Source organism: Borostomias antarcticus (assembly GCF_949987555.1).
Source record: "Borostomias antarcticus genome assembly, chromosome: 24".
NCBI lineage: Eukaryota > Metazoa > Chordata > Actinopteri > Stomiiformes > Stomiidae > Borostomias > Borostomias antarcticus.
Window position 1 is genome coordinate 8,882,319 of NC_140257.1, and position 19,315 is coordinate 8,901,633.

At 46.0% G+C, this 19,315-nt stretch overlaps 3 protein-coding genes across 3 annotated transcripts; all 3 read left to right on the forward strand.

Moving 5' to 3' along the window:
* Positions 1-572: 572 nt before the first annotated feature.
* On the forward strand, positions 573-9,233 carry hectd3 (HECT domain containing 3; the record flags this gene model as incomplete). The annotated part of the gene is made up of 21 exons (XM_084457947.1): positions 573-923; positions 1,006-1,166; positions 1,504-1,596; positions 1,793-1,928; positions 2,334-2,455; positions 2,932-3,045; positions 3,201-3,283; positions 3,550-3,715; positions 4,336-4,417; positions 4,568-4,750; positions 5,152-5,204; positions 5,321-5,385; positions 5,552-5,655; positions 5,813-5,926; positions 6,016-6,105; positions 6,325-6,531; positions 6,935-7,064; positions 7,672-7,746; positions 7,850-7,931; positions 8,055-8,126; positions 8,358-9,233. 21 exons carry the CDS (start codon positions 573-575, stop codon positions 8,440-8,442), a joined length of 2,568 nt encoding a protein of 855 aa, XP_084314073.1. The 3' UTR covers positions 8,443-9,233.
* A 1,041-nt stretch (positions 9,234-10,274) lies between these two features.
* LOC311325293 (small ribosomal subunit protein eS8) lies at positions 10,275-13,001 on the forward strand. The gene is made up of 6 exons (XM_084457958.1): positions 10,275-10,299; positions 11,119-11,225; positions 11,483-11,582; positions 11,828-12,003; positions 12,422-12,551; positions 12,848-13,001. The coding sequence occupies exons 1-6, from the start codon at positions 10,296-10,298 to the stop codon at positions 12,955-12,957; spliced, it is 627 nt and encodes a 208-aa protein (XP_084314084.1). The 5' UTR covers positions 10,275-10,295; the 3' UTR covers positions 12,958-13,001.
* A 366-nt stretch (positions 13,002-13,367) lies between these two features.
* On the forward strand, positions 13,368-18,057 carry LOC311325492 (small ribosomal subunit protein eS8-like; the record flags this gene model as incomplete). Its single annotated transcript, XM_084458206.1, has 6 exons — positions 13,368-13,380; positions 16,178-16,284; positions 16,542-16,641; positions 16,885-17,060; positions 17,478-17,607; positions 17,904-18,057. 6 exons carry the CDS (start codon positions 13,368-13,370, stop codon positions 18,011-18,013), a joined length of 636 nt encoding a protein of 211 aa, XP_084314332.1. The 3' UTR covers positions 18,014-18,057.
* Positions 18,058-19,315: the final 1,258 nt, after the last annotated feature.

Here is a 19,315-nt window from a genome sequence, read left to right on the forward strand (position 1 = left end):
GGTAGCTCACGTTAGACTTCTTCATTCACATGTAGTAACGTTAGTACTAGCATGTTGTGTGCCAAGCCAGATAGCTAGCACTAAAGCTATCTAGCTAGTTCACGTCACCTAGCTAGGCTTGAAGCCAGGACTGAGACTGAAGCAGACACCGTAGGCAGTGTGAAGACAGAAAAAATAAAGGGTAGCTAGCTAAGTTCAACATGCATGCCATGGCAGCCAAGTTGGTCTTTTCCATGCCTGGCTAGCTAGCCAGGTGATAGTTTAGCTAGCTTTCTCTTTCCAGCTGAAGCGGAGACATCGGTAGAATGTTCTGCTTTGTCTGAAGTTGTGGCTTTGCTTTGTGTTGTCTCGTTTATAGGAGCATTGCAGCGACAGAACAGGAAAACAAATCGAGAACCAAACTGCAATCTGCTAATGTCAGGTGGTGTCCCATCAACACTGTGTTGACACACACACACACACACACACACACACACACACACACACACACACACACACACACACACAGAGTAATAGGTCGCCGACTGTCAGTCACCGTGTCCCCCTGGCTGCCAGCTGTAGAACAGCACGAGATGTCCCCGGGCGACAACCCCCACGTTCTGCTAGGAAGGATTCGCTTCCTAAACAAGTGCATCGAATGCTTTAGGAAGAGCGAAGCCGTGCCAGAATGTTTATGCTATGTCCCAAAGGAGGTTTGCTATAAAATCTGCAAAGATTCATCCTCTAATACGACTGCCTTGTCTAGCGCCTCTACTGGCATCTCCTCTGGAAAAACCCTAGTCTCTGTTTGGGAAAGCCCTCACCAAGCTCCCCATAGTAAGAAGCTATGCAAGTATAACATCGAACCAAAGAAAGGGACATGTATTCGGACTACGGGGGAAGAATATTGCAACAGTCAAGGCCTCTGGGTCAAAATAAATAAGGTAAGATCAGCCAGTGGTCTGCACACTCCCGTTTCTCCAGCGTCATATTATTGCGTTGACTGTCTCGTGTTTCCTCGCTCAGGACCAGCTGGAGGAGCACCGTACGGGTCAGGAGCTGGACGAGGGCTGGATCCTGGTGTGTAAACACACCGAGGGAGGAGACAGACTGGTGCCCGTAGAATCCCCCGACACCGTCAGCAGACACCAGCAGCTCTTTGGCTACGATCACAAACCTTGCGACAGGTGTGTGTGTGTGTTTGTATGTATGCGTGCATGCTATTGTAATAGGTGTCACCGTGTCGCTTTGCCCGCACTGGGTTCGAACCCGGGTCCTCGGACTTACCAGCATACGTGACCGCCTCTCGTAAACACCGCTTTAGCCAGCTATGCCACCGAAAAGCTGGCGACTCGATGGCGTGTGTTGGCGGTATTTATACTGAGCAGTGTACTAATTCAACTCTGTTACGCTAACAAATGTACCTTTCAAAGCTGTGGCATCCCCAGTGAGGTGTCTTTGAAACGGTAACAAGACGGTTTTGCTAAAGAGTGTTTCTTTGCCTTCCTCCCTCCCTGCCTTTAGGTGGGAGCAGGTGGTGGATGTGGAGTGCTCGCTGCACATTGGCTCCAAACCCAAGATTGCAGATTGCGATGAAGCTGCAGTGCAGAAGCTGAGGTGAGAGGGGCTGTTCTTAGCAGAGGCAGTAAACCCAACTGTCACTTAACATCTCTTCCATGTGTACATCTGTCCCGCCTGCTTTTTTTTTCCGTTCTTTTTGCGAGAAATTCCTCTCAAACGCGGGCTGCAAGGTAATACTTACCATAGCAGATTGTCCACATGCTGTAAGTCATAACCTGTTCCGCTCTGTCAGATATGTGCCTCCAACCTGGACGTTCGAATGTGACGAGGACCTGGTGCACTACTTCTACGATCACATAGGAAAGGAAGACGAGAACCTGGGGAGTGTGAAGCAGTGCGTCACCAGCATTGACGTGTCCTCTTGTTCTGTGAGTGCTCCCTATGTAGTGATCATTTGCACACGTGTGTGTGTGTGTGTGTGTGTGTGTGTGTGTGTGGGTGTGTGTGTGTGTGTGTGTGTGTGTGTGTGTGTGTGTGGGTGTGTGTGTGTGTGTGTGTGTGTGTGTGTGTGTGTGGGTGTGTGTGTGTGTGTGTGTGTGTGTGTGTGTGTGTGGGTGTGTGTGTGTGTGTGTGTGTGTGTGTGTGTGTGTGTGTGTGGGTGTGTGTGTGTGTGTGTGTGTGTGTGTGTGTGTGTGTGTGTGTCTGTGTCTGTGTCTGTGTCTGTGTGTGTGTGGACTGTACCCGCACCCACACATGTACGGCGGTTTTTGTCACGCATATCTGACCTGATGTGTGTGTGTGTATGCGTGCGTGTGCGTGCGTGCGTGCCCCAGGAGGACCCCAGCGGTGGTGCAGGCTGTCTGACCGACGGAGACACGGAGACGTACTGGGAGAGTGACGGCATGCAGGGTCAACACTGGATCCGCCTGCACATGAAGAGAGGCACAGTGGTCAAGTAAGGGCCGGGGAACGTCCGGTGACCATTCCGTCCCAGTCACTGCCCTACCCGACGTAGTTGGCTCCAAAACATCGCTCACCTTACCGTCTCCACCAATCATCTTTCACCCAATCCACTTAACCAGTTCCAGCTTCTTCCCTACGGGCGCGCGATGGTTGAAAAAACAAGGAAGTGGCTAGACCGTCTTTTGTTGCCGATCAAACATCCCCAATGCCGTGGAGGATTTAAAATAGAATCTCATTCATGGTGGATTTGGCTCCGAGACTGCGTTCTTCTGCCTTGTGCTGTTCCTCTCACTGGGCTACATCTCTCATAACTAAACAGCGCATAGAGTTTAGAAATGTCCAGGATGTGACGCATAGATGGGCGGTCCTACATTGAAGGCAGCTGGCAGGCCGTGATGTAGCCTAATTCGAAACGTGTGATGGGTTTATAACTTTGATTTCTATTCTGTGTTTTATCGCGCCCCACAGTAAGCTGATTCTGACGGTGGATTCCACAGATGACAACTACATGCCCAAGAGGGTCACCGTGTTCGGGGGAGAAGGGGACAACCTGAGGAAGCTGAGCGACGTCACTATAGACGAGTAGGTCACTCAGAGGATTAGAGAGAAAGGAAAAAATGTGTTTTCTTATCACGGGCCATAAATACACAAAGTGTGTATTCGAGTGGTTCGGGAATAAAACTGACTTGAACAACACTAGTACCCCGTGTAATATATTTGTTTAACCTCTTCCCCAGCAATCTAATTGGAGAAGTGTGTGTCCTGGAAGACATGACATCCCACCTGCCTGTCATTGAGGTCCGGATCGAGGAGTGTCGAGGTAATCTAATCCAATAGTTTCTCCTGATTATGGCCACGGAGCCGACATTATAGAATGATCTCCTGAAACTGCCCTGTTATCTTAACGGGGAGCGTCTCGGTGGTGACTGCTAGTCTGTTACTTGTCACACCGGACCCCAGCTATCGATCTGGACTTTGGAAACATAACCGTATGACCTCAGAGTCCGTGACTCAGAAAGAAATCAACAGTCTTGGACTCTGAAGTAATGAAAAAGCAAACTTCGACCCTCTGTTTACCCTTCCTAGACGAGGGGATTGATGTGCGGATCCGAGGTCTGAAGATCAAATCTTCCTGTGAGAGAGACCTGGGCCTCAACGCTGATGTGTTCCAGTCCCCCAACCTGGTTCGCTACCCCCGGCTGGAGGGCACTCCGCCCCAAGTCCTCTACCGCAGGGCTCTGGTCATCCAGAGGTATGGAGATAACACTCCTAATGTGTCCAACTGCTAAATATCAATATCAATAAATAAAGTTTCTCATGTAATAATAAAACATAATCATTTTATTTATAAAGCACTTATCACTGAGACAACCTCAATGTGCTGAAACAATCATTAAGAAAACAACTAATGAATATACACTATGTAATGTATAACCTAGTTTTTCCCCCCATATCACTTATTTAGACTGACTGTCCCTCTTAACCCATTCATATGTCTGCTGTCTCTCTCTGTCCCTCTTAACCCATTCATATATCTGCTGTCTCTCTCTGTCCCTCTTAACCCATTCATATGTCTGCTGTCTCTCTCTGTCCCTCTTAACCCATTCATATATCTGCTGTCTCTTTCTGTCCCTCTTAACCCATTCATATGTCTGCTGTCTCTCTCTGTCCCTCTTAACCCATTCATATATCTGCTGTGTCTGTATGTCCCTCTTAACCCATTCATATATCTGCTGTGTCTGTATGTCCCTCTTAACCCATTCATATATCTGCTGTCTCTCTCTGTCCCTCTTAACCCATTCATATGTCTGCTGTCTCTCTCTGTCCATCTTAACCCATTCATACATCTGCTGTCTCTTTCTGGATGTGCAGGTTCATCTCTCTACTGGACAGCCTACTGCCCCACCTGGTGCCAGCCTGGGACTACAGCCTGGGCACCTTCAATCAGATTAAAGTGAGTCAGCAGTTCTGCACCAACTGCCAAACAATCCAGCACCAGTATGATGAGCTGCTTCTCCTTTCTGTTGTTGCTATGGCCGCGATTGGATATCAACTGTCTTGCTCTCTCACCAAAATCCCCGTTGTGCTCTCTGCTGCCACCCAGAGTATAAAGCAATTCCTGCTGCTGTCCAAGAGGCGCTCGGCCCTCATCACCCAGTGCCTGAAGGACTCGGAGACCAGTAAGCCCAACTTCATGCCCCGACTCTACATCAACCGCCGGCTGGCCATGGAGCATCGAGACAACCCTTCTCTAGACCACACCTGCAAGAACGCAGTCTTTACACAGGTGAACTCTGCTTTTACCTGGGTTAGGTCTGAGGGGGGGGGGGGGCGGCCGTGGCTCAGGAGGTACAGCGGGTCGTTTAATGATCGAAGGGTCGGCGGTTTGAATCCCGACTCCTCCTCTCCACATGTCAAAGTGTCGTCGGGAAAGACACTGAACCCCTAATTGCTTCCAATGAGCAGGCCGGCATCTTGCATGGCAGCTGCCGCCATTGGTGCGTGAATGTGTGTGTCAAAGTGAATGATATAAAAGCACTATATAAGTGCAGTCCTTTTATCATTTACCATTTAGTACCACACATACTGAATCTGCTCTCTAGGTTGGTGATCAGATCAACAACTTCAATAGTGTGCATATAGGGGATTGAAATGTATAGTTGTTACAGTATTTTCTTTGTCGTATAGGTGTATGAGGGTCTGAAGCCGTCAGATAAATTTGAGAAGACGTTGGACTACAGGTAACGTCTCTCTAGACGGATCATTGCATTGTCGTTACTTACTCACACAGGAGTCACCGTCACAAGGTTCGCACAACGTTTGTATCAACAGGTATTTGTCTCTCTTCATTAATCAGATGGCCTGCGCGATACGACCAGTGGTGGGAGTGCAAATTCATTGCAGAGGGAATCATTGACCAAGGTAATCTACAGTATAAAACACATTTAAAGGGACACAACAACCACTCAAAAGCGTCGATCCGCCACGCCAATCCGTCCGTCTTACAAGGCTTTCACGTGCTAGTGATGCGCCAGCGTGGAGTACGTGAAGACGTGGAGATGCCCTGAATTTGGTCTTCTTCCTGTAGGGGGTGGATTTCGGGACAGCCTGGCGGACATGTCTGAGGAGCTTTGCCCCAGTTCGGCAGAGTGTCCCATGCCCCTGCCTTTCTTCACCCGCACGTCCAACCAGGTACCACCGCGTTCCTTATGCCCCTCTCCTGCCCCGACACGCCCCCTAGGGCTCCCTGCTGCCCTCGCACCTCTCGCCCTCCTTGGACTTCACCTCTGCTGTCCTGTGCAGCCTTGTGAATGATCAGCTAGCTCAGTCAGAACCTGTTCTTTTCCAGGGCACTGGAGAGGCCAGAGACTACTACGTGCCCAACCCGTCCTGTAAAGAGTTCCAAAGGTTCGACTGGATTGGCCAGCTCATGGGAGCTGCTCTCCGAGGGAAAGACTTCCTGGTTAGTGACATCACCTTCGCTCTATGTATCGAACATTGAGGTCTATTCATGTGCAGTAATGATCCCTAAACCCAGTCTGTGCTGTGCAGGTTCTGGCCCTGCCCGGCCTGGTGTGGAAGCAGCTCACTGGAGAGGCAGTCAGCTGGGGCAAAGACTTCCCCGCTGTAGACTCCGTACTGGTGAGCAGCACCGGAACTATCGGGTCATAAATCACTATCATCTCCTCATTCTTTTGTAGCTCAGCCGAGAGCAGATCTTCAGTTGTTCTCATATCAACTGACAACGTGTTATTGTAATTGTAACATTGCGATACGCAGTGCTTAGACACAGGCTGATCTCCAGGAGCGCTCGGACTGAGGGTGATGTGGTGTGTGTCGATGGGCTCTGCGTGTTAACAGGTGAAGCTGCTGGAGGCCATGGAGAACATGGACCAGGAGATGTTTGAGTTCAAGTTTGGCCAGGAGCTGGTGTACACCACTCTGCTGAGCGACGGCCAGCTGCTGGACCTCATCCCCGGGGGCAGCAACGTGGTCGTCCGCTACGAGGACCGCCGGGAGTTCGTCCGTCTGGTGCAGAAAGCCCGTCTGGAGGAGAGCAAGCAGCAGGTGTGTTTGTTTTGTGTGTGTGTGTGTGTGTGTGTGTTTGTGTTTTATTTGAAATACAGATGACAGCTACTGTAGGGAGGAGGGTGTGGATGTTTGAGTTTGTGTGGAGAGATCATTGAGTGATATAACATGTGTGTGCGTGTGTGTGCGTGTGTGTGCGTGTGCGTGCCAGTGTGTGCGTGCGTGAGTGCGTGTGCGTGCGCGTGCGTGCGTGCGTGCGTGTGTGTGTGCGTGCGTGTGTGTGTGTGTGTGTGTGTGTGTGTGTGGAATACAGATGACAGCTACTGTAGGTAGGAGGGTATGGATGTTTGAGGGGGGAGAGCTGGTGTGTCTGTTTTGTGCGGAGAGATCATTGAGTGATATAACGTGTGTGTGCGTGTGTGTGTGCGTGCGTGCGTTACAGATTTCAGCGATGCAGGCGGGGCTGATAAAGGTGGTGCCCCAGGCCGTCCTGGACCTGCTCACCTGGCAGGAGGTGGAGAAGAAAGTGTGTGGAGACCCTGAGATCACCGTGGAGGCCCTCAAACGCCTCAGTGAGTCCCAGTCATGACTCCCTATAGACCAGTCTCCAGTCATGAGACCCTATAGACCAGTCTCCAGTCATGAGACCCTATAGACCAGTCTCCAGTCATGAGTCCCTATAGACCAGTCTCCAGTCATGAGACCCTATAGACCAGTCTCTAGTCATGAGTCCCTATAGACCAGTCTCCAGTCATGAGACCCTATAGACCAGTCTCCAGTCATTAGTCCCTATAGACCAGTCTCCAGTCATGACACCCTATAGACCAGTCTCCAGTCATGAGACCCTATAGACCAGTCTCCAGTCATGAGTCCCTATAGACCAGTCTCCAGTCATGAGACCCTATAGACCAGTCTCCAGTCATGAGTCCCTATAGACCAGTCTCCAGTCATGAGTCCCTATAGACCAGTCTCTAGTCATGAGTCCCTATAGACCAGTCTCCAGTCATGACACCCTATAGACCAGTCTCCAGTCATGAGACCCTATAGATCCTCTGTAACACTGGATAACCAGAGGCCTTGAAAGACGGTGCACGTTATTAACTCTAAAGCTTAATATGCATCTGCATATTATTTGGATAAGGATGATAATGTGCAATGCTTCCTCTCTGCCCTCCTCAGCGCGTTATGAGGACTTGGAGCAGACTGATGTGAGGGTGCAGTACTTGTGGGAAGCTCTGATGAACTTCACCAACGGTCAGTTAAATTCTCTTTCCCTGACTGATGATTCAGGTACTGTTGGGTTGAGAGCAGGTTTCTCTTCTTGATTGCTTATATTTCTTGGTGTTTCTCTGTTCAGAGGACCGAAGCAGGTTTTTGAGGTTTGTGACGGGGAGAAGCCGCCTTCCTGCCCCTATCTACATCTTTCCTGACAAACAAGGGTAGGTAAATGGCACAGTTCCAAATTCAGATTCGTTCTACATAAGATAATGCTCTTGTGGAGTCTCAGGAACAAGTAATATTGGTATATTTGTAAAACATGTTCAATTCTCCTGTTCTTCTAGCTCTGAAACCACAGATGCATTACCACAATCATCCACATGTTCCAGTACCCTATACTTGCCGAACTATCCTAGGTCAGTACTCCTTTTTTTTTTTCATGTAGAAGTCATAGCATTGGATTAAAAAAAACTTAGGCTAATTAATTCTACATTTTATGTCCTCCGTTTCCCTAACTCTGTGTGATCTGTTTGTGTCTCTGTTCACTCTCTGTGTGATCTGTTTCTGTCTCTGTTCACTCTCTGTGTGATCTGTTTCTGTCTCTGTTCACTCTCTGTGTGATCTGTTTCTGTCTCTGTTCACTGTAGTGCAAAGGTGTGTGAGGAGAAGCTGCGCTATGCTGCCTACAACTGCGTTGCCATTGACACAGACATGAGCCCATGGGAGGAGTGATGCTCCTCTGCAGCTCTATAGGAACTTTACACCATATTACAGAATGGGAGCGGGTCCTATGTTCCCAGGGTCCTGTGTTCCCGGGTTCTATGTTCCCCAGTTCAATATTCTGTTGACACACATTAAGTAAATTTTCAAAAGGTTTTTGCTGTCAGGGACTCATTTTCCCAGGGGCCTTTGTTTAACATTGTGATTTTCTAACCCTAACCCCTTTGAGTTCCCACAATAGCACATCATGTCATATTAAAGGTGGGGTAGGCGAATTGTCTCAGAAGCACATTTTGTTATATTTTTTGCAATTCTCTTGGCATCCGGGTAGCAATTAATAAATAAAATGTTCTGACACTAAAATAAAAATTCATAATCTGTGGATGTCGCAGGACTGTAATACGTTGAGGTAAAGTGATTAGATGGCCTACCTGCCTGTCAACCTACCTACCTGACTAGCAAGTGTCATTTATTTTCTTCCAGTTCGGAGGAGTGGCTTTGGAGGGAGGGGCAGGGATTTTGTCGATTGCATTCATTAAAATCTAGCTTACTCTTCCTGGTTTCTACAAAATCGCCTACCCTACCTTAAAGTGAATACAGAGCTGGGGGACATATTTTTACGGTTCCCATTATGTGCATTATAGAGCTGGGAAACATAGGACCCTGGGAACATAGGACCCTGGGAACATAGGACCCTGGGAACATAGGACCCTGGGAACATAGGAACCTCTTTTCCCATTATATGCTGTAGCTGGGGGAACATAGGATCTTGGCGACATAGGAATGACCCCTTACTGCATCATCATCATCTAGTGGGAGGTATTGCCAAGTGCATTGCCGTATCTACACAATTGCCAATCAATCACAGCTGTACATAATAAACAACTATGCGAAAATATGAAAACATGAATTTTGCTTCGTCTTTTATAATTTATATTAGTCATTCAGGGAAATTCTGGTCCTGGTGGAAGACGGAACTAGGCTAGATGAAAGATGTGTAAAACCTGGCTCCATAAAGTAAAAATACTAACCATATGTTTGCTCCACCTATGCACTAAACCACCTGACTGTAATTAGTAGAATTCGAGCCAGGCAGGGGTACTAATTAGTGAAATCAGCTGGTTTAGTCCATGGGTGGGGCAAATACATGGTTAGTATTTTTACTTTCTGAAGCTAGGTTTTACACTCAGCATCTTGGTCTGGTAAAAAGACTGCAGTAGATGGGGGTTGGGATATCACATAATGTCGGGGAGGCTGTGGTTCAGGAGGTAGAGCGGGTCGTCCAGTGGCCGTAGGGTCAATGGTTCGAATCCCAGATCCTCCTGTATACATGTTGAAGTGTCCTTTGGCAAGACACTGAACCCCAAATTGCTCCCAATGAGCAGGCTAGGACCTTGCATGGCAGCTGCCGCCATTGGTGTGGGAATGTATGGGTGAATGAGAGGCCATTGTAAAGCACTTGAGATAAAAGTGCAATTTAAGTGCAGTCCATTTATCATTTACCATGGAATTGAGTTCCTCAGAAAGCAGAAGTTGAAGTTTTGCACAGTATTTAATTGCTTTATCTTTTTGAAAGTTAAAGATAACCAACCACACCACATAAAATACTATTCTAAAACTGTACATCCAATCCTCGAAATGTCAGCACAATGGCATTTATGAATTCAAACTTATTAGTAAGGCCGACTGCTGAGGGTTTGCACATTTTGGTTGCTTGATTTTTACCCTTCCTCGCAAATAGATGGCAGTAGTCACTATTTTAGGTTCATTCAACAGACCCAAATCTCGTACATTCTCGCGAATTATCCAAGCTTCATCCTTCCCCATGAGCCCTTGCGGTTCCTCTTTCTACCCGGCGCCTGAGAATGGGTAGGTGCTTTCGCGATGGGGTCGTAGAGTGAATCCGTGTCCATCAGATGGTTTGCTTTAAGAATACACTTGGGATGTTTTGGCATGTTAAAGACATATTTTATACAAGTAGTTTAGTGGTGAAATTGTCGATACATCCGTAGGTTATTTTATTTTCATGAAATAATTGTGATGTGATGGCTGACACGGTTCAAGATGGCTTCTCGCGTGGGGTAGGCTACTTGGCATTTTTCGTAGTATTTCGCATTCATGTATTTTGGTGTTGATAGTGTACCTACGGCGTAGTGAACTGGTCGTTTGTGGTCAACATCTTCATTTTCAGCACTGCGGTTTGCTTGAAATAAGCTTTGTTTTGGCTTTCATTCGTGCCTACGTTAGCTCTAGTGTCGCGTATCCTATGTAGCTAACTGGGTGCTAGTAAGTGATGCTGCAGTCGAGCAAGCTAGGCCGTTGTTAGACTTTGTATCAGACTTTGGTTTTCGATAGCAAGCGATCACGTTAGTCATGGTCTCGAATGCTTTCGTAACAAATGCAGTTAGGTTTAGCTACCTAGCTATATTTGATGGACTGGAGTTAGGTTTCGTCGTTAGCTTTGCTAGCTAGCACCCTATGGTCGGGTAGCTAACATGCTGGGGTGAGCTAGCCATGTGCAGGGCTCTAATGCAAATGCTTGAGTTGAAATGATGACATTTAGGAATCTGACTACAGTATGCGGATAATCACCTTGGAGAACTGACAACTCAAGCGCATGACAATTCAATGGCAGTATTGCATGGTTGAGCTGTAATCTCACCTCCTAACACGGTTCTTTGCCCCCAGGTATCTCGAGGGACAACTGGCACAAGCGCCGCAAGACCGGCGGCAAGCGCAAGCCCTACCACAAGAAGAGGAAGTATGAGCTGGGTCGTCCTCCTGCAAACACCAAGGTAAACACTATGCACACGAGAGAGAAACGCTTTCTTGTTCAAGGATCAGTTGTGTGGTGTGGGTGATGAAAACGTGACCTTAGGTATGTCTTTTTTGGCCGTTTTGGTTCAAATCTGTGGACCTACCAATGTTAGGACTTGTCATAGTTACTCTGACACACTACTGTATATATTACAATAACTTTTAAGATGGTCTGAAATGAATATTGCTAGATATCTCAGGTGAAGTCTGCTAAGTCATTTTTCTTTACCTTTAGATTGGACCTCGCCGTATCCATACAGTGAGGGTCCGTGGTGGCAACAAGAAGTACCGTGCTCTCAGGCTGGATGTTGGCAACTTCTCATGGGGCTCAGAGTGTAAGTGTCCCCTCTGGACTGCAGTGTTATGCCGTTCGGTTGCGGGGAAATGGTCTTTCTATGAAGATAACTTTGTCCAGTTCTGCTACTGAATGCAAGTGATGTTATTGTGACTCTGAGAAAGATGCAGCCCGATTTCCTCCTCGTTCTTATTTTTGGTGGTTGGGAGAGCTGTGTTGTCTTGATGACCAGACGTGAGTACAAGTACATTTTGCAATCCTGATCAATGCTTCTCATTGTTGCAGGCTGCACTCGCAAGACCAGGATCATTGATGTTGTGTACAACGCCTCCAACAATGAGCTGGTGAGAACCAAGACCCTGGTGAAGAACTGCATCGTCCTGGTCGACAGTCTGCCCTACAGGCAGTGGTATGAGGCTCACTATGCCACGCCTCTTGGACGCAAGAAGGGTGCTAAGCTGGTATGAATACGTTTATCCCTACACTCTATCGAATTAGCATTAGCAAGTAATACCCACACGATCACAATCTTTAAATATGCTTTGGATTGCATTTCTACTATAATTTGTCAAATTAACATTTCATTTTCAACCATTGACAAACATTACAATTACAATGTTGAAAATCATGCTAGCATTGTCCATACAAGTTCCCCAAAAAATCTTGGTCTTTCTATGAAGATATCTTTGTCCAGTTCTGCTACTGAATGAAAGTGACGATATTCGTGACTCTGAGGAAGACCAATGTTGTTGGAAAGGGAGGGCCAGTTAAGATTAGATTTATGCAATCCTGCGACTAGTCTGCTTCACTGTAATGGATAAGGGCTAGTTTCTTGCGTTACAGATGTACTGAAATGATGCTCTACTCTTGTTTTGATAGACTCCTGAAGAGGAGGAGGTTTTGAACAAGAAGAGGTCGAAGAAGATCCAGAAGAAGTTTGACGAGCGCAAGAAGACCTGCAAGATCAGCACGCTCCTGGAGGAGCAGTTTCAGCAGGGCAAACTTCTTGGTAAGTCCAGCCCGTTTGTGGATCTAGTGGTGTTTTCACTCCCTTGTTTATGGACCCATGTGCGGCTGGTTTTTGTTCCAGCTTAGTAATATCCTGAATGTTCACGTGGGTTTCATGAGCCTCCACCTGTTTGCAGTCCAGTTATTCATGATGAAATCTTATCCAGTTCTGCTACTGAATGCACAGCGATGAGCCATTTATTTATTTCTGAAGTGACTTTTGTAACTAACAGTTCTGTGCACTAGTTCAAATCTCTCTAGTAATTGTGTGTCCCCCTCTCCCGTCCCCACCTGCAGCCTGCATTGCCTCCAGGCCTGGCCAGTGTGGCAGGGCAGACGGCTACGTCCTGGAGGGCAAGGAGCTGGAGTTCTACCTGAGGAAGATCAAGGCCAAGAAAGGAAAGTAGATGTGCATCTGTTTGATACAATAAAAAACGACCAGTCCCACTCAGACCTGTCTGTTGTCTCGTTACTACCTTGGTGTTGCCAGTGGATATGATGGTAGTAGAATCACTCTTCTAGGGGGATACTGTTTTGCTGTGACTGCACTGTCAAAGTGACTGGGCTGCCGTACCCCTGGCTGTTCAATCTCATCACAGTGCCAGATAAACCTCAGTCAGCAGAAGGACTGGGCCACGTCAATGGCTCCTCCCTTTCGAAGGCCGAGAACAAATTATGAATTCTGGTGAAATAATTGCTTTTCTGAAAGGTAAATGGAGTCATGATCAATAAATAACGTGAAATAACTGCTGTTGTATTTTGGATTCTTTTTTTATTTAAAGAACTGATGTAGCCTTGTCTTGGTTTGAAATTCAGAATGCGTTCTATAGGTACACAGTGTACCTGAGGTAGTCAGTCATTCGGTGGCCTGAGCTGCACTCTAAATGGTCCCCATCCGGTTGAAACTAGAACCACTTGAGGCATTCCAGGGGATTGACCAGACTACTTGAATTTGATAATGAATCTGCTTTACTAGTATGCAAAAATTGATAAATGTGAGAAACATGGACCTAGCTATGTCAATCAATCAAAGCTTTATTTGTATAGTGCATTTCATACCCAGAGGCAACACAATGCGCTTTACAGAGAACAAGGGAGGAGGGCATACGACCCACTCTACATATTCCAGAGGGAAGCAAAAAAACAGTAATCACCCGGGGGCCAGATAAGTGAGCTGTAAAAATTCTTCCCTGACCCCTCTCAACAAGGCGATCGAGCAAGCTCCTGGAGTATGTTTGTCTACCGGCTAAGAACATTTATAAAGCAATACATTACATTAAGTTACATTTCATAGTAAGAGAGCCTAAAAGCATCATAGGAGAGAGAACATTCTACGGACATGTTACGACATCCACAGCAGACACGGGGGTATCTATCGGACTCCGGGAGGTCTGCTGGTGACAGTGGGGCAACCACTGGACCTGGTTAGAAGATAGGAGGGAGAGGGAAAGCAGAACAGGGTTAGTAGCACATAGAGCCATACAGACCACACAGATATTGAAACAGGCAACCTGGGGCAAGCTCCTGGAATATATTTGTCTAATGGCTAAGAACATTTAAAGAACAATACATTAAATACAATTTTCAGAGCAAGAAAGGCTAAGAGCATCAGGTCCAGGCCTAAGCCGGATGTGGACTGATGTGTGTGTGTGTACGTGTGTGTGTACTAAATACTACGATATCTACAGCTCCACAGCTGACACTGGACCTGGTTAGAGGGTAGGAGGGAGAGAGAGGCACTAGGGGAGGCAGAAAACGGTTAGTAGCACACTGAGCCATTGAAGCAACACAGCTGTCAGAACAGAACAAGCCTGTTTCAGGATAACCAGCTTCTGTACACTACTTATAGATATACATACATTGCATAGCAGGATAAATACCAATGTATACAGAGGATTCACAGGTAGGTTTGAGGCTGCCTTTCTGTCTCAAGGTCCTAGCTAGTGTAGCTATGTAACCTAATGGAGATTTTGGTCTGAATTCACTGCTTCATTTGGATGTTAAAACATGAAAGTGATTTATCTTTCATACAAGACCCTGTATCCTTATCTTCAAACCCAGTAGGCCTACACGGGGTTCGCAAGGTGCATGAAGGCACCAGTAGGTTGAGACTTTAAATACTTGCAAATGTATTCATAAAATGTCGGATCTTGGTGCAGTTATTGCCTCAGCCCCAAATAACCCTCTGCTTCATGTGTATTTTGTTCTCTCTGCTGTATAATAATTTTCACCATATTGCTCTGTGACCAAGGTGGTGTGTTGGAATATACAGTTGACACGCTCTTACCTGTATATGAGTTACATAGTATAGGTCATGTCAAGTGGATTTGAGATTGAAACATTTTGGACGTGAAATTTGATAATTCACAGTACTGTCATTAAATTCGAATGTATCACCAATTATCTTATTAAAAATATTAACGTGCAAAGAATAATTTACATTTTGAGTGAGTGTGAGAGCCTACTAGGCTTTAAGCTACATCAGAAATCAATTTATTGCATCTGGTTCATTGTTTTGTGCAATTTGTGCGTGTATCTAATACATTTATATATTATATAACTAAATTATATTGATTTGGTGGATTCGATTTTTCCCCTCAATAATTTGAATAAGATAGTTGCAGATTTGTGTTTATTTGTGCAATTACATGACTTGTTCCTGTAAAGGGACATTAGAACAGGTAAGTTATGAAGATCGTGGATATGAGAATGAAGTAGGGCAAAAGTCATCCTGCGAGTGTCATCCGCGTCATGTGATTGAATGCACGGTTGTGATTGGGTATAAATACTTTGTTTCTCAGAAGGACAAGGTGGTTCGGGCGCTTAAGGATTCGTAACACCGACGACAGACGAAATAACAATGCTTTTTAACAAGGTACATTTGATTACCTGATACTTCGTTTCTTAGAGTCGACACATTTAGTACATGGTTACATGTCTTTACCTTTCTATCTAATCCTAGCTCAATATGTAGCTATAGGACTACTGGATAGCATTGTATAGCTAGCATTAACTGTTCTCGATGTTAACATACTTGTGTTATTTATGTGTCGTTTTGCTAACGTTAACTGTTTTCTGGCTCCTTATCAGTCTAGCCTAGCCGACTATTCTTCTGTCGATAAATTATCCCATTCCATTTTCAGCACTGCAGTTTGCTTGAAATAAGCTTTGTTTTGGCTTCCATTCGTGCCTAGGTTAGCTCTAGTGTTGCGTATCCTATGTAGCTCAGTGGGTGCTAGTAAGTGATGCTGCAGTCGAGCAAGCTAGGCCGTTGTTAGACTTTGTATCAGACTTTGGTTTTCGATAGCAAGCGATAACGTTAGTCATGGTCTCGAATGCTTTCGTAACAAATGCAGTTAGGTTTAGCTACCTAGCTGTATTTGATGGACTGGAGTTAGGTTTACAAAGTCTCGTCGTGAGCTTTGCTAGCTAACATGCTGGGGTTAGCTAGCCATGTGCAGGGCTCTAATGCAAATGCCTGAGTTGAAATGATGACATTTAGGAATCCGACTACAGTATGCGGATAATCACCTTGGAGAACTGACAACTCAAGCGCATGACAATTCAATGGCAGTATTGCATGGTTGAGCTCTCATCTAACCTCCTAACACGGTTCTTTGCACCCAGGTATCTCGAGGGACAACTGGCACAAGCGCCGCAAGACCGGCGGCAAGCGCAAGCCCTACCACAAGAAGAGGAAGTATGAGCTGGGTCGTCCTCCTGCAAACACCAAGGTAAACACTATGCACACGAGAGAAAAACGCTTTCTTGTTCAAGGATCAGTTGTGTGGTGTGGGTGATGAAAACGTGACCTTAGGTATGTCTTTTTTGTCCGTTTTGGTTCAAATCTGTGGACCTACCAATGTTAGGACTTGTCATAGTTACTCTGACACACTACCGTATATATTACAATAACTTTTAAGATGGTCTGAAATGTATATTGCTAGATATCTCAGGTGAAGTCTGCTAAGTCATTTTTCTTTACCTTTAGATTGGACCTCGCCGTATCCATACAGTGAGGGTCCGTGGTGGCAACAAGAAGTACCGTGCTCTCAGGCTGGATGTTGGCAACTTCTCATGGGGCTCAGAGTGTAAGTGTCCCCTCTGGACTGCAGTGTTATGCCGTTCGGTTGCGGGGAAATGGTCTTTCTATGAAGATAACTTTGTCCAGTTCTGCTACTGAATGCAAGTGATGTTATTGTGACTCTGAGAAAGATGCAGCCAGATTTCCTCCTCGTTCTTATTTTTGGTGGTTGGGAGAGCTGTTGTCTTGATGACCATACGTGAGTACAAGTACATTTTGCCATCCTGATCAATGCTTCTCATTGTTGCAGGCTGCACTCGCAAGACCAGGATCATTGATGTTGTGTACAACGCCTCCAACAACGAGCTGGTGAGAACCAAGACCCTGGTGAAGAACTGCATCGTCCTGGTCGACAGTCTGCCCTACAGGCAGTGGTATGAGGCTCACTATGCCACGCCTCTGGGACGCAAGAAGGGTGCTAAGCTGGTATGAATACGTTAATCCCTACACTATCGAATTAACATTAGCAAGTAATACCCACACGATCACAATCTTTAAATATGCTTTGGATTGCATTTCTACTATAATTTGTCAAATTAACATTTCATTTTCAACCATTGACAAACATTACAATTACAATGCTGAAAATCATGCTAGCATTGTCCATACAAGTTCCCCAAAAAATCTTGGTCTTTCTATGAAGATATCTTTGTCCAGTTCTGCTACTGAATGAAAGTGATGATATTCGTGACTCTGAGGAAGACCAATGTTGTTGGAAAGGGAGGGCCAGTTAAGATTTGATTTATGCAATCCTGCGTCTAGTCTGCTTCACTGTAATGGATAAGGGCTAGTTTATTGCGTTAAGAGATGTACTGAAATGATGCTCAACTCTTGTTTTGATAGACTCCTGAGGAGGAGGAGGTTTTGAACAAGAAGAGGTCGAAGAAGATCCAGAAGAAGTTTGACGAGCGCAAGAAGACCTGCAAGATCAGCACGCTCCTGGAGGAGCAGTTTCAGCAGGGCAAACTTCTTGGTAAGTCCAGCCCGTTTGTGGATCTAGGGGTGTTTTCACTCCCTTGTTTATGGACCCATGTGCGGCTGGTTTTTGTTCCAGCTTAGTAATATCCTGAATGTTCACGTGGGTTTCATGAGCGTCCACCTGTTTGCAGTCCAGTTATTCATGATGAAATCTTATCCAGTTCTGCTACTGAATGCACAGCGATGAGCCATTTATTTATTTCTGAAGTGACTTTTGTAACTAACAGTTTTGTGCACTAGTTTAAATCTCTCTAGTAATTGCGTGTCCCCCTCTCCCGTCCCCACCTGCAGCCTGCATTGCCTCCAGGCCTGGCCAGTGTGGCAGGGCAGACGGCTACGTCCTGGAGGGCAAGGAGCTGGAGTTCTACCTGAGGAAGATCAAGGCCAAGAAAGGAAAGTAGATGTGCATCTGTTTGATACAATAAAAAACGACCAGTCCCACTCAGACCTGTCTGTTGTCTCGTTACTACCTTGGTGTTGCCAGTGGATATGATGGTAGTAGAATCACTCTTCTAGGGGGATACTGTTTTGCTGTGACTGCACTGTCAAAGTGACTGGGCTGCCGTACCCCTGGCTGTTCAATCTCATCACAGTGCCAGATAAACCTCAGTCAGCAGAAGGACTGGGCCACGTCAATGGCTCCTCCCTTTCGAAGGCTGAGAACAAATTATGAATTCTGGTGAAATAATTGCTTTTCTGAAAGGTAAATGGAGTCATGATCAATAAATAACGTGAAATAACTGCTGTTGTATTTTGGATTCTTTTTTTATTTAAAGAACTGATGAAGCCATGTCTTGGTTTGAAATTCAGAATGCGTTCTATAGGTACACAAGTGTACCTGAGGTAGTCAGTCATTCGGTGGCCTGAGCTGCACTCTAAATGGTACCCCATCTGGTTGAAACTAGAACCACGAGGCCTTCCAGGGGATTGACCAGACTACTTGAATTTGATATTGAATCTGCTTTACTAGTATGCAAAAATTGATAAATGTCAGAAACATGGACCTAGCTATGTCAATCAATCAAAGCTTTATTTGTATAGTGCATTTCATACCCAGAGGCAACACAATGTGCTTTACAGAGAACAAGGGAGGAGGGCATACGACCCACTACATATTCCAGAGGGAAGCAAAACAGTAATCACCCGGGGGCCAGATAAGAGCTGTAAAAATTCCTCCCCGACCCCCCTCAACAAGACGATCGAGCAAGCTCCAGGAGTATGTTTGTCTACCGGCTAAGAACATTTATAAAGCAATACATTACATTAAATTATATTTCAAAGTAAGAGAGGCTAAAAGCATCATAGGAGAGAGAACATTCTACAGACATGCTGCGACATCCACAGCAGACACAGGGGTATCTATCGGATTCCGGGAGGTCTGCTGGTGACAGTGGGGCAACCACTGGACCTGGTTAGAAGATAGGAGGGAGAGAGAGAGCAGAACAGGGTTAGTAGCACATAGAGCCATACAGACCACACAGATATTGAAACAGGCAACCTGGGGCAAGCTCCTGGAATATATTTGTCTAATGGCTAAGAACATTTAAAGAACAATACATTAAATTAAATTTTCAGAGCAAGAAAGGCTAAGAGCATCAGGTCCAGGCCTAAGCCGGATGTGGACTGATGTGTGTCTGTGTGTACGTGTGTGTGTGTACTAAATACTACGATATCCACAGCTCCACAGCTGACACTGGACTTGG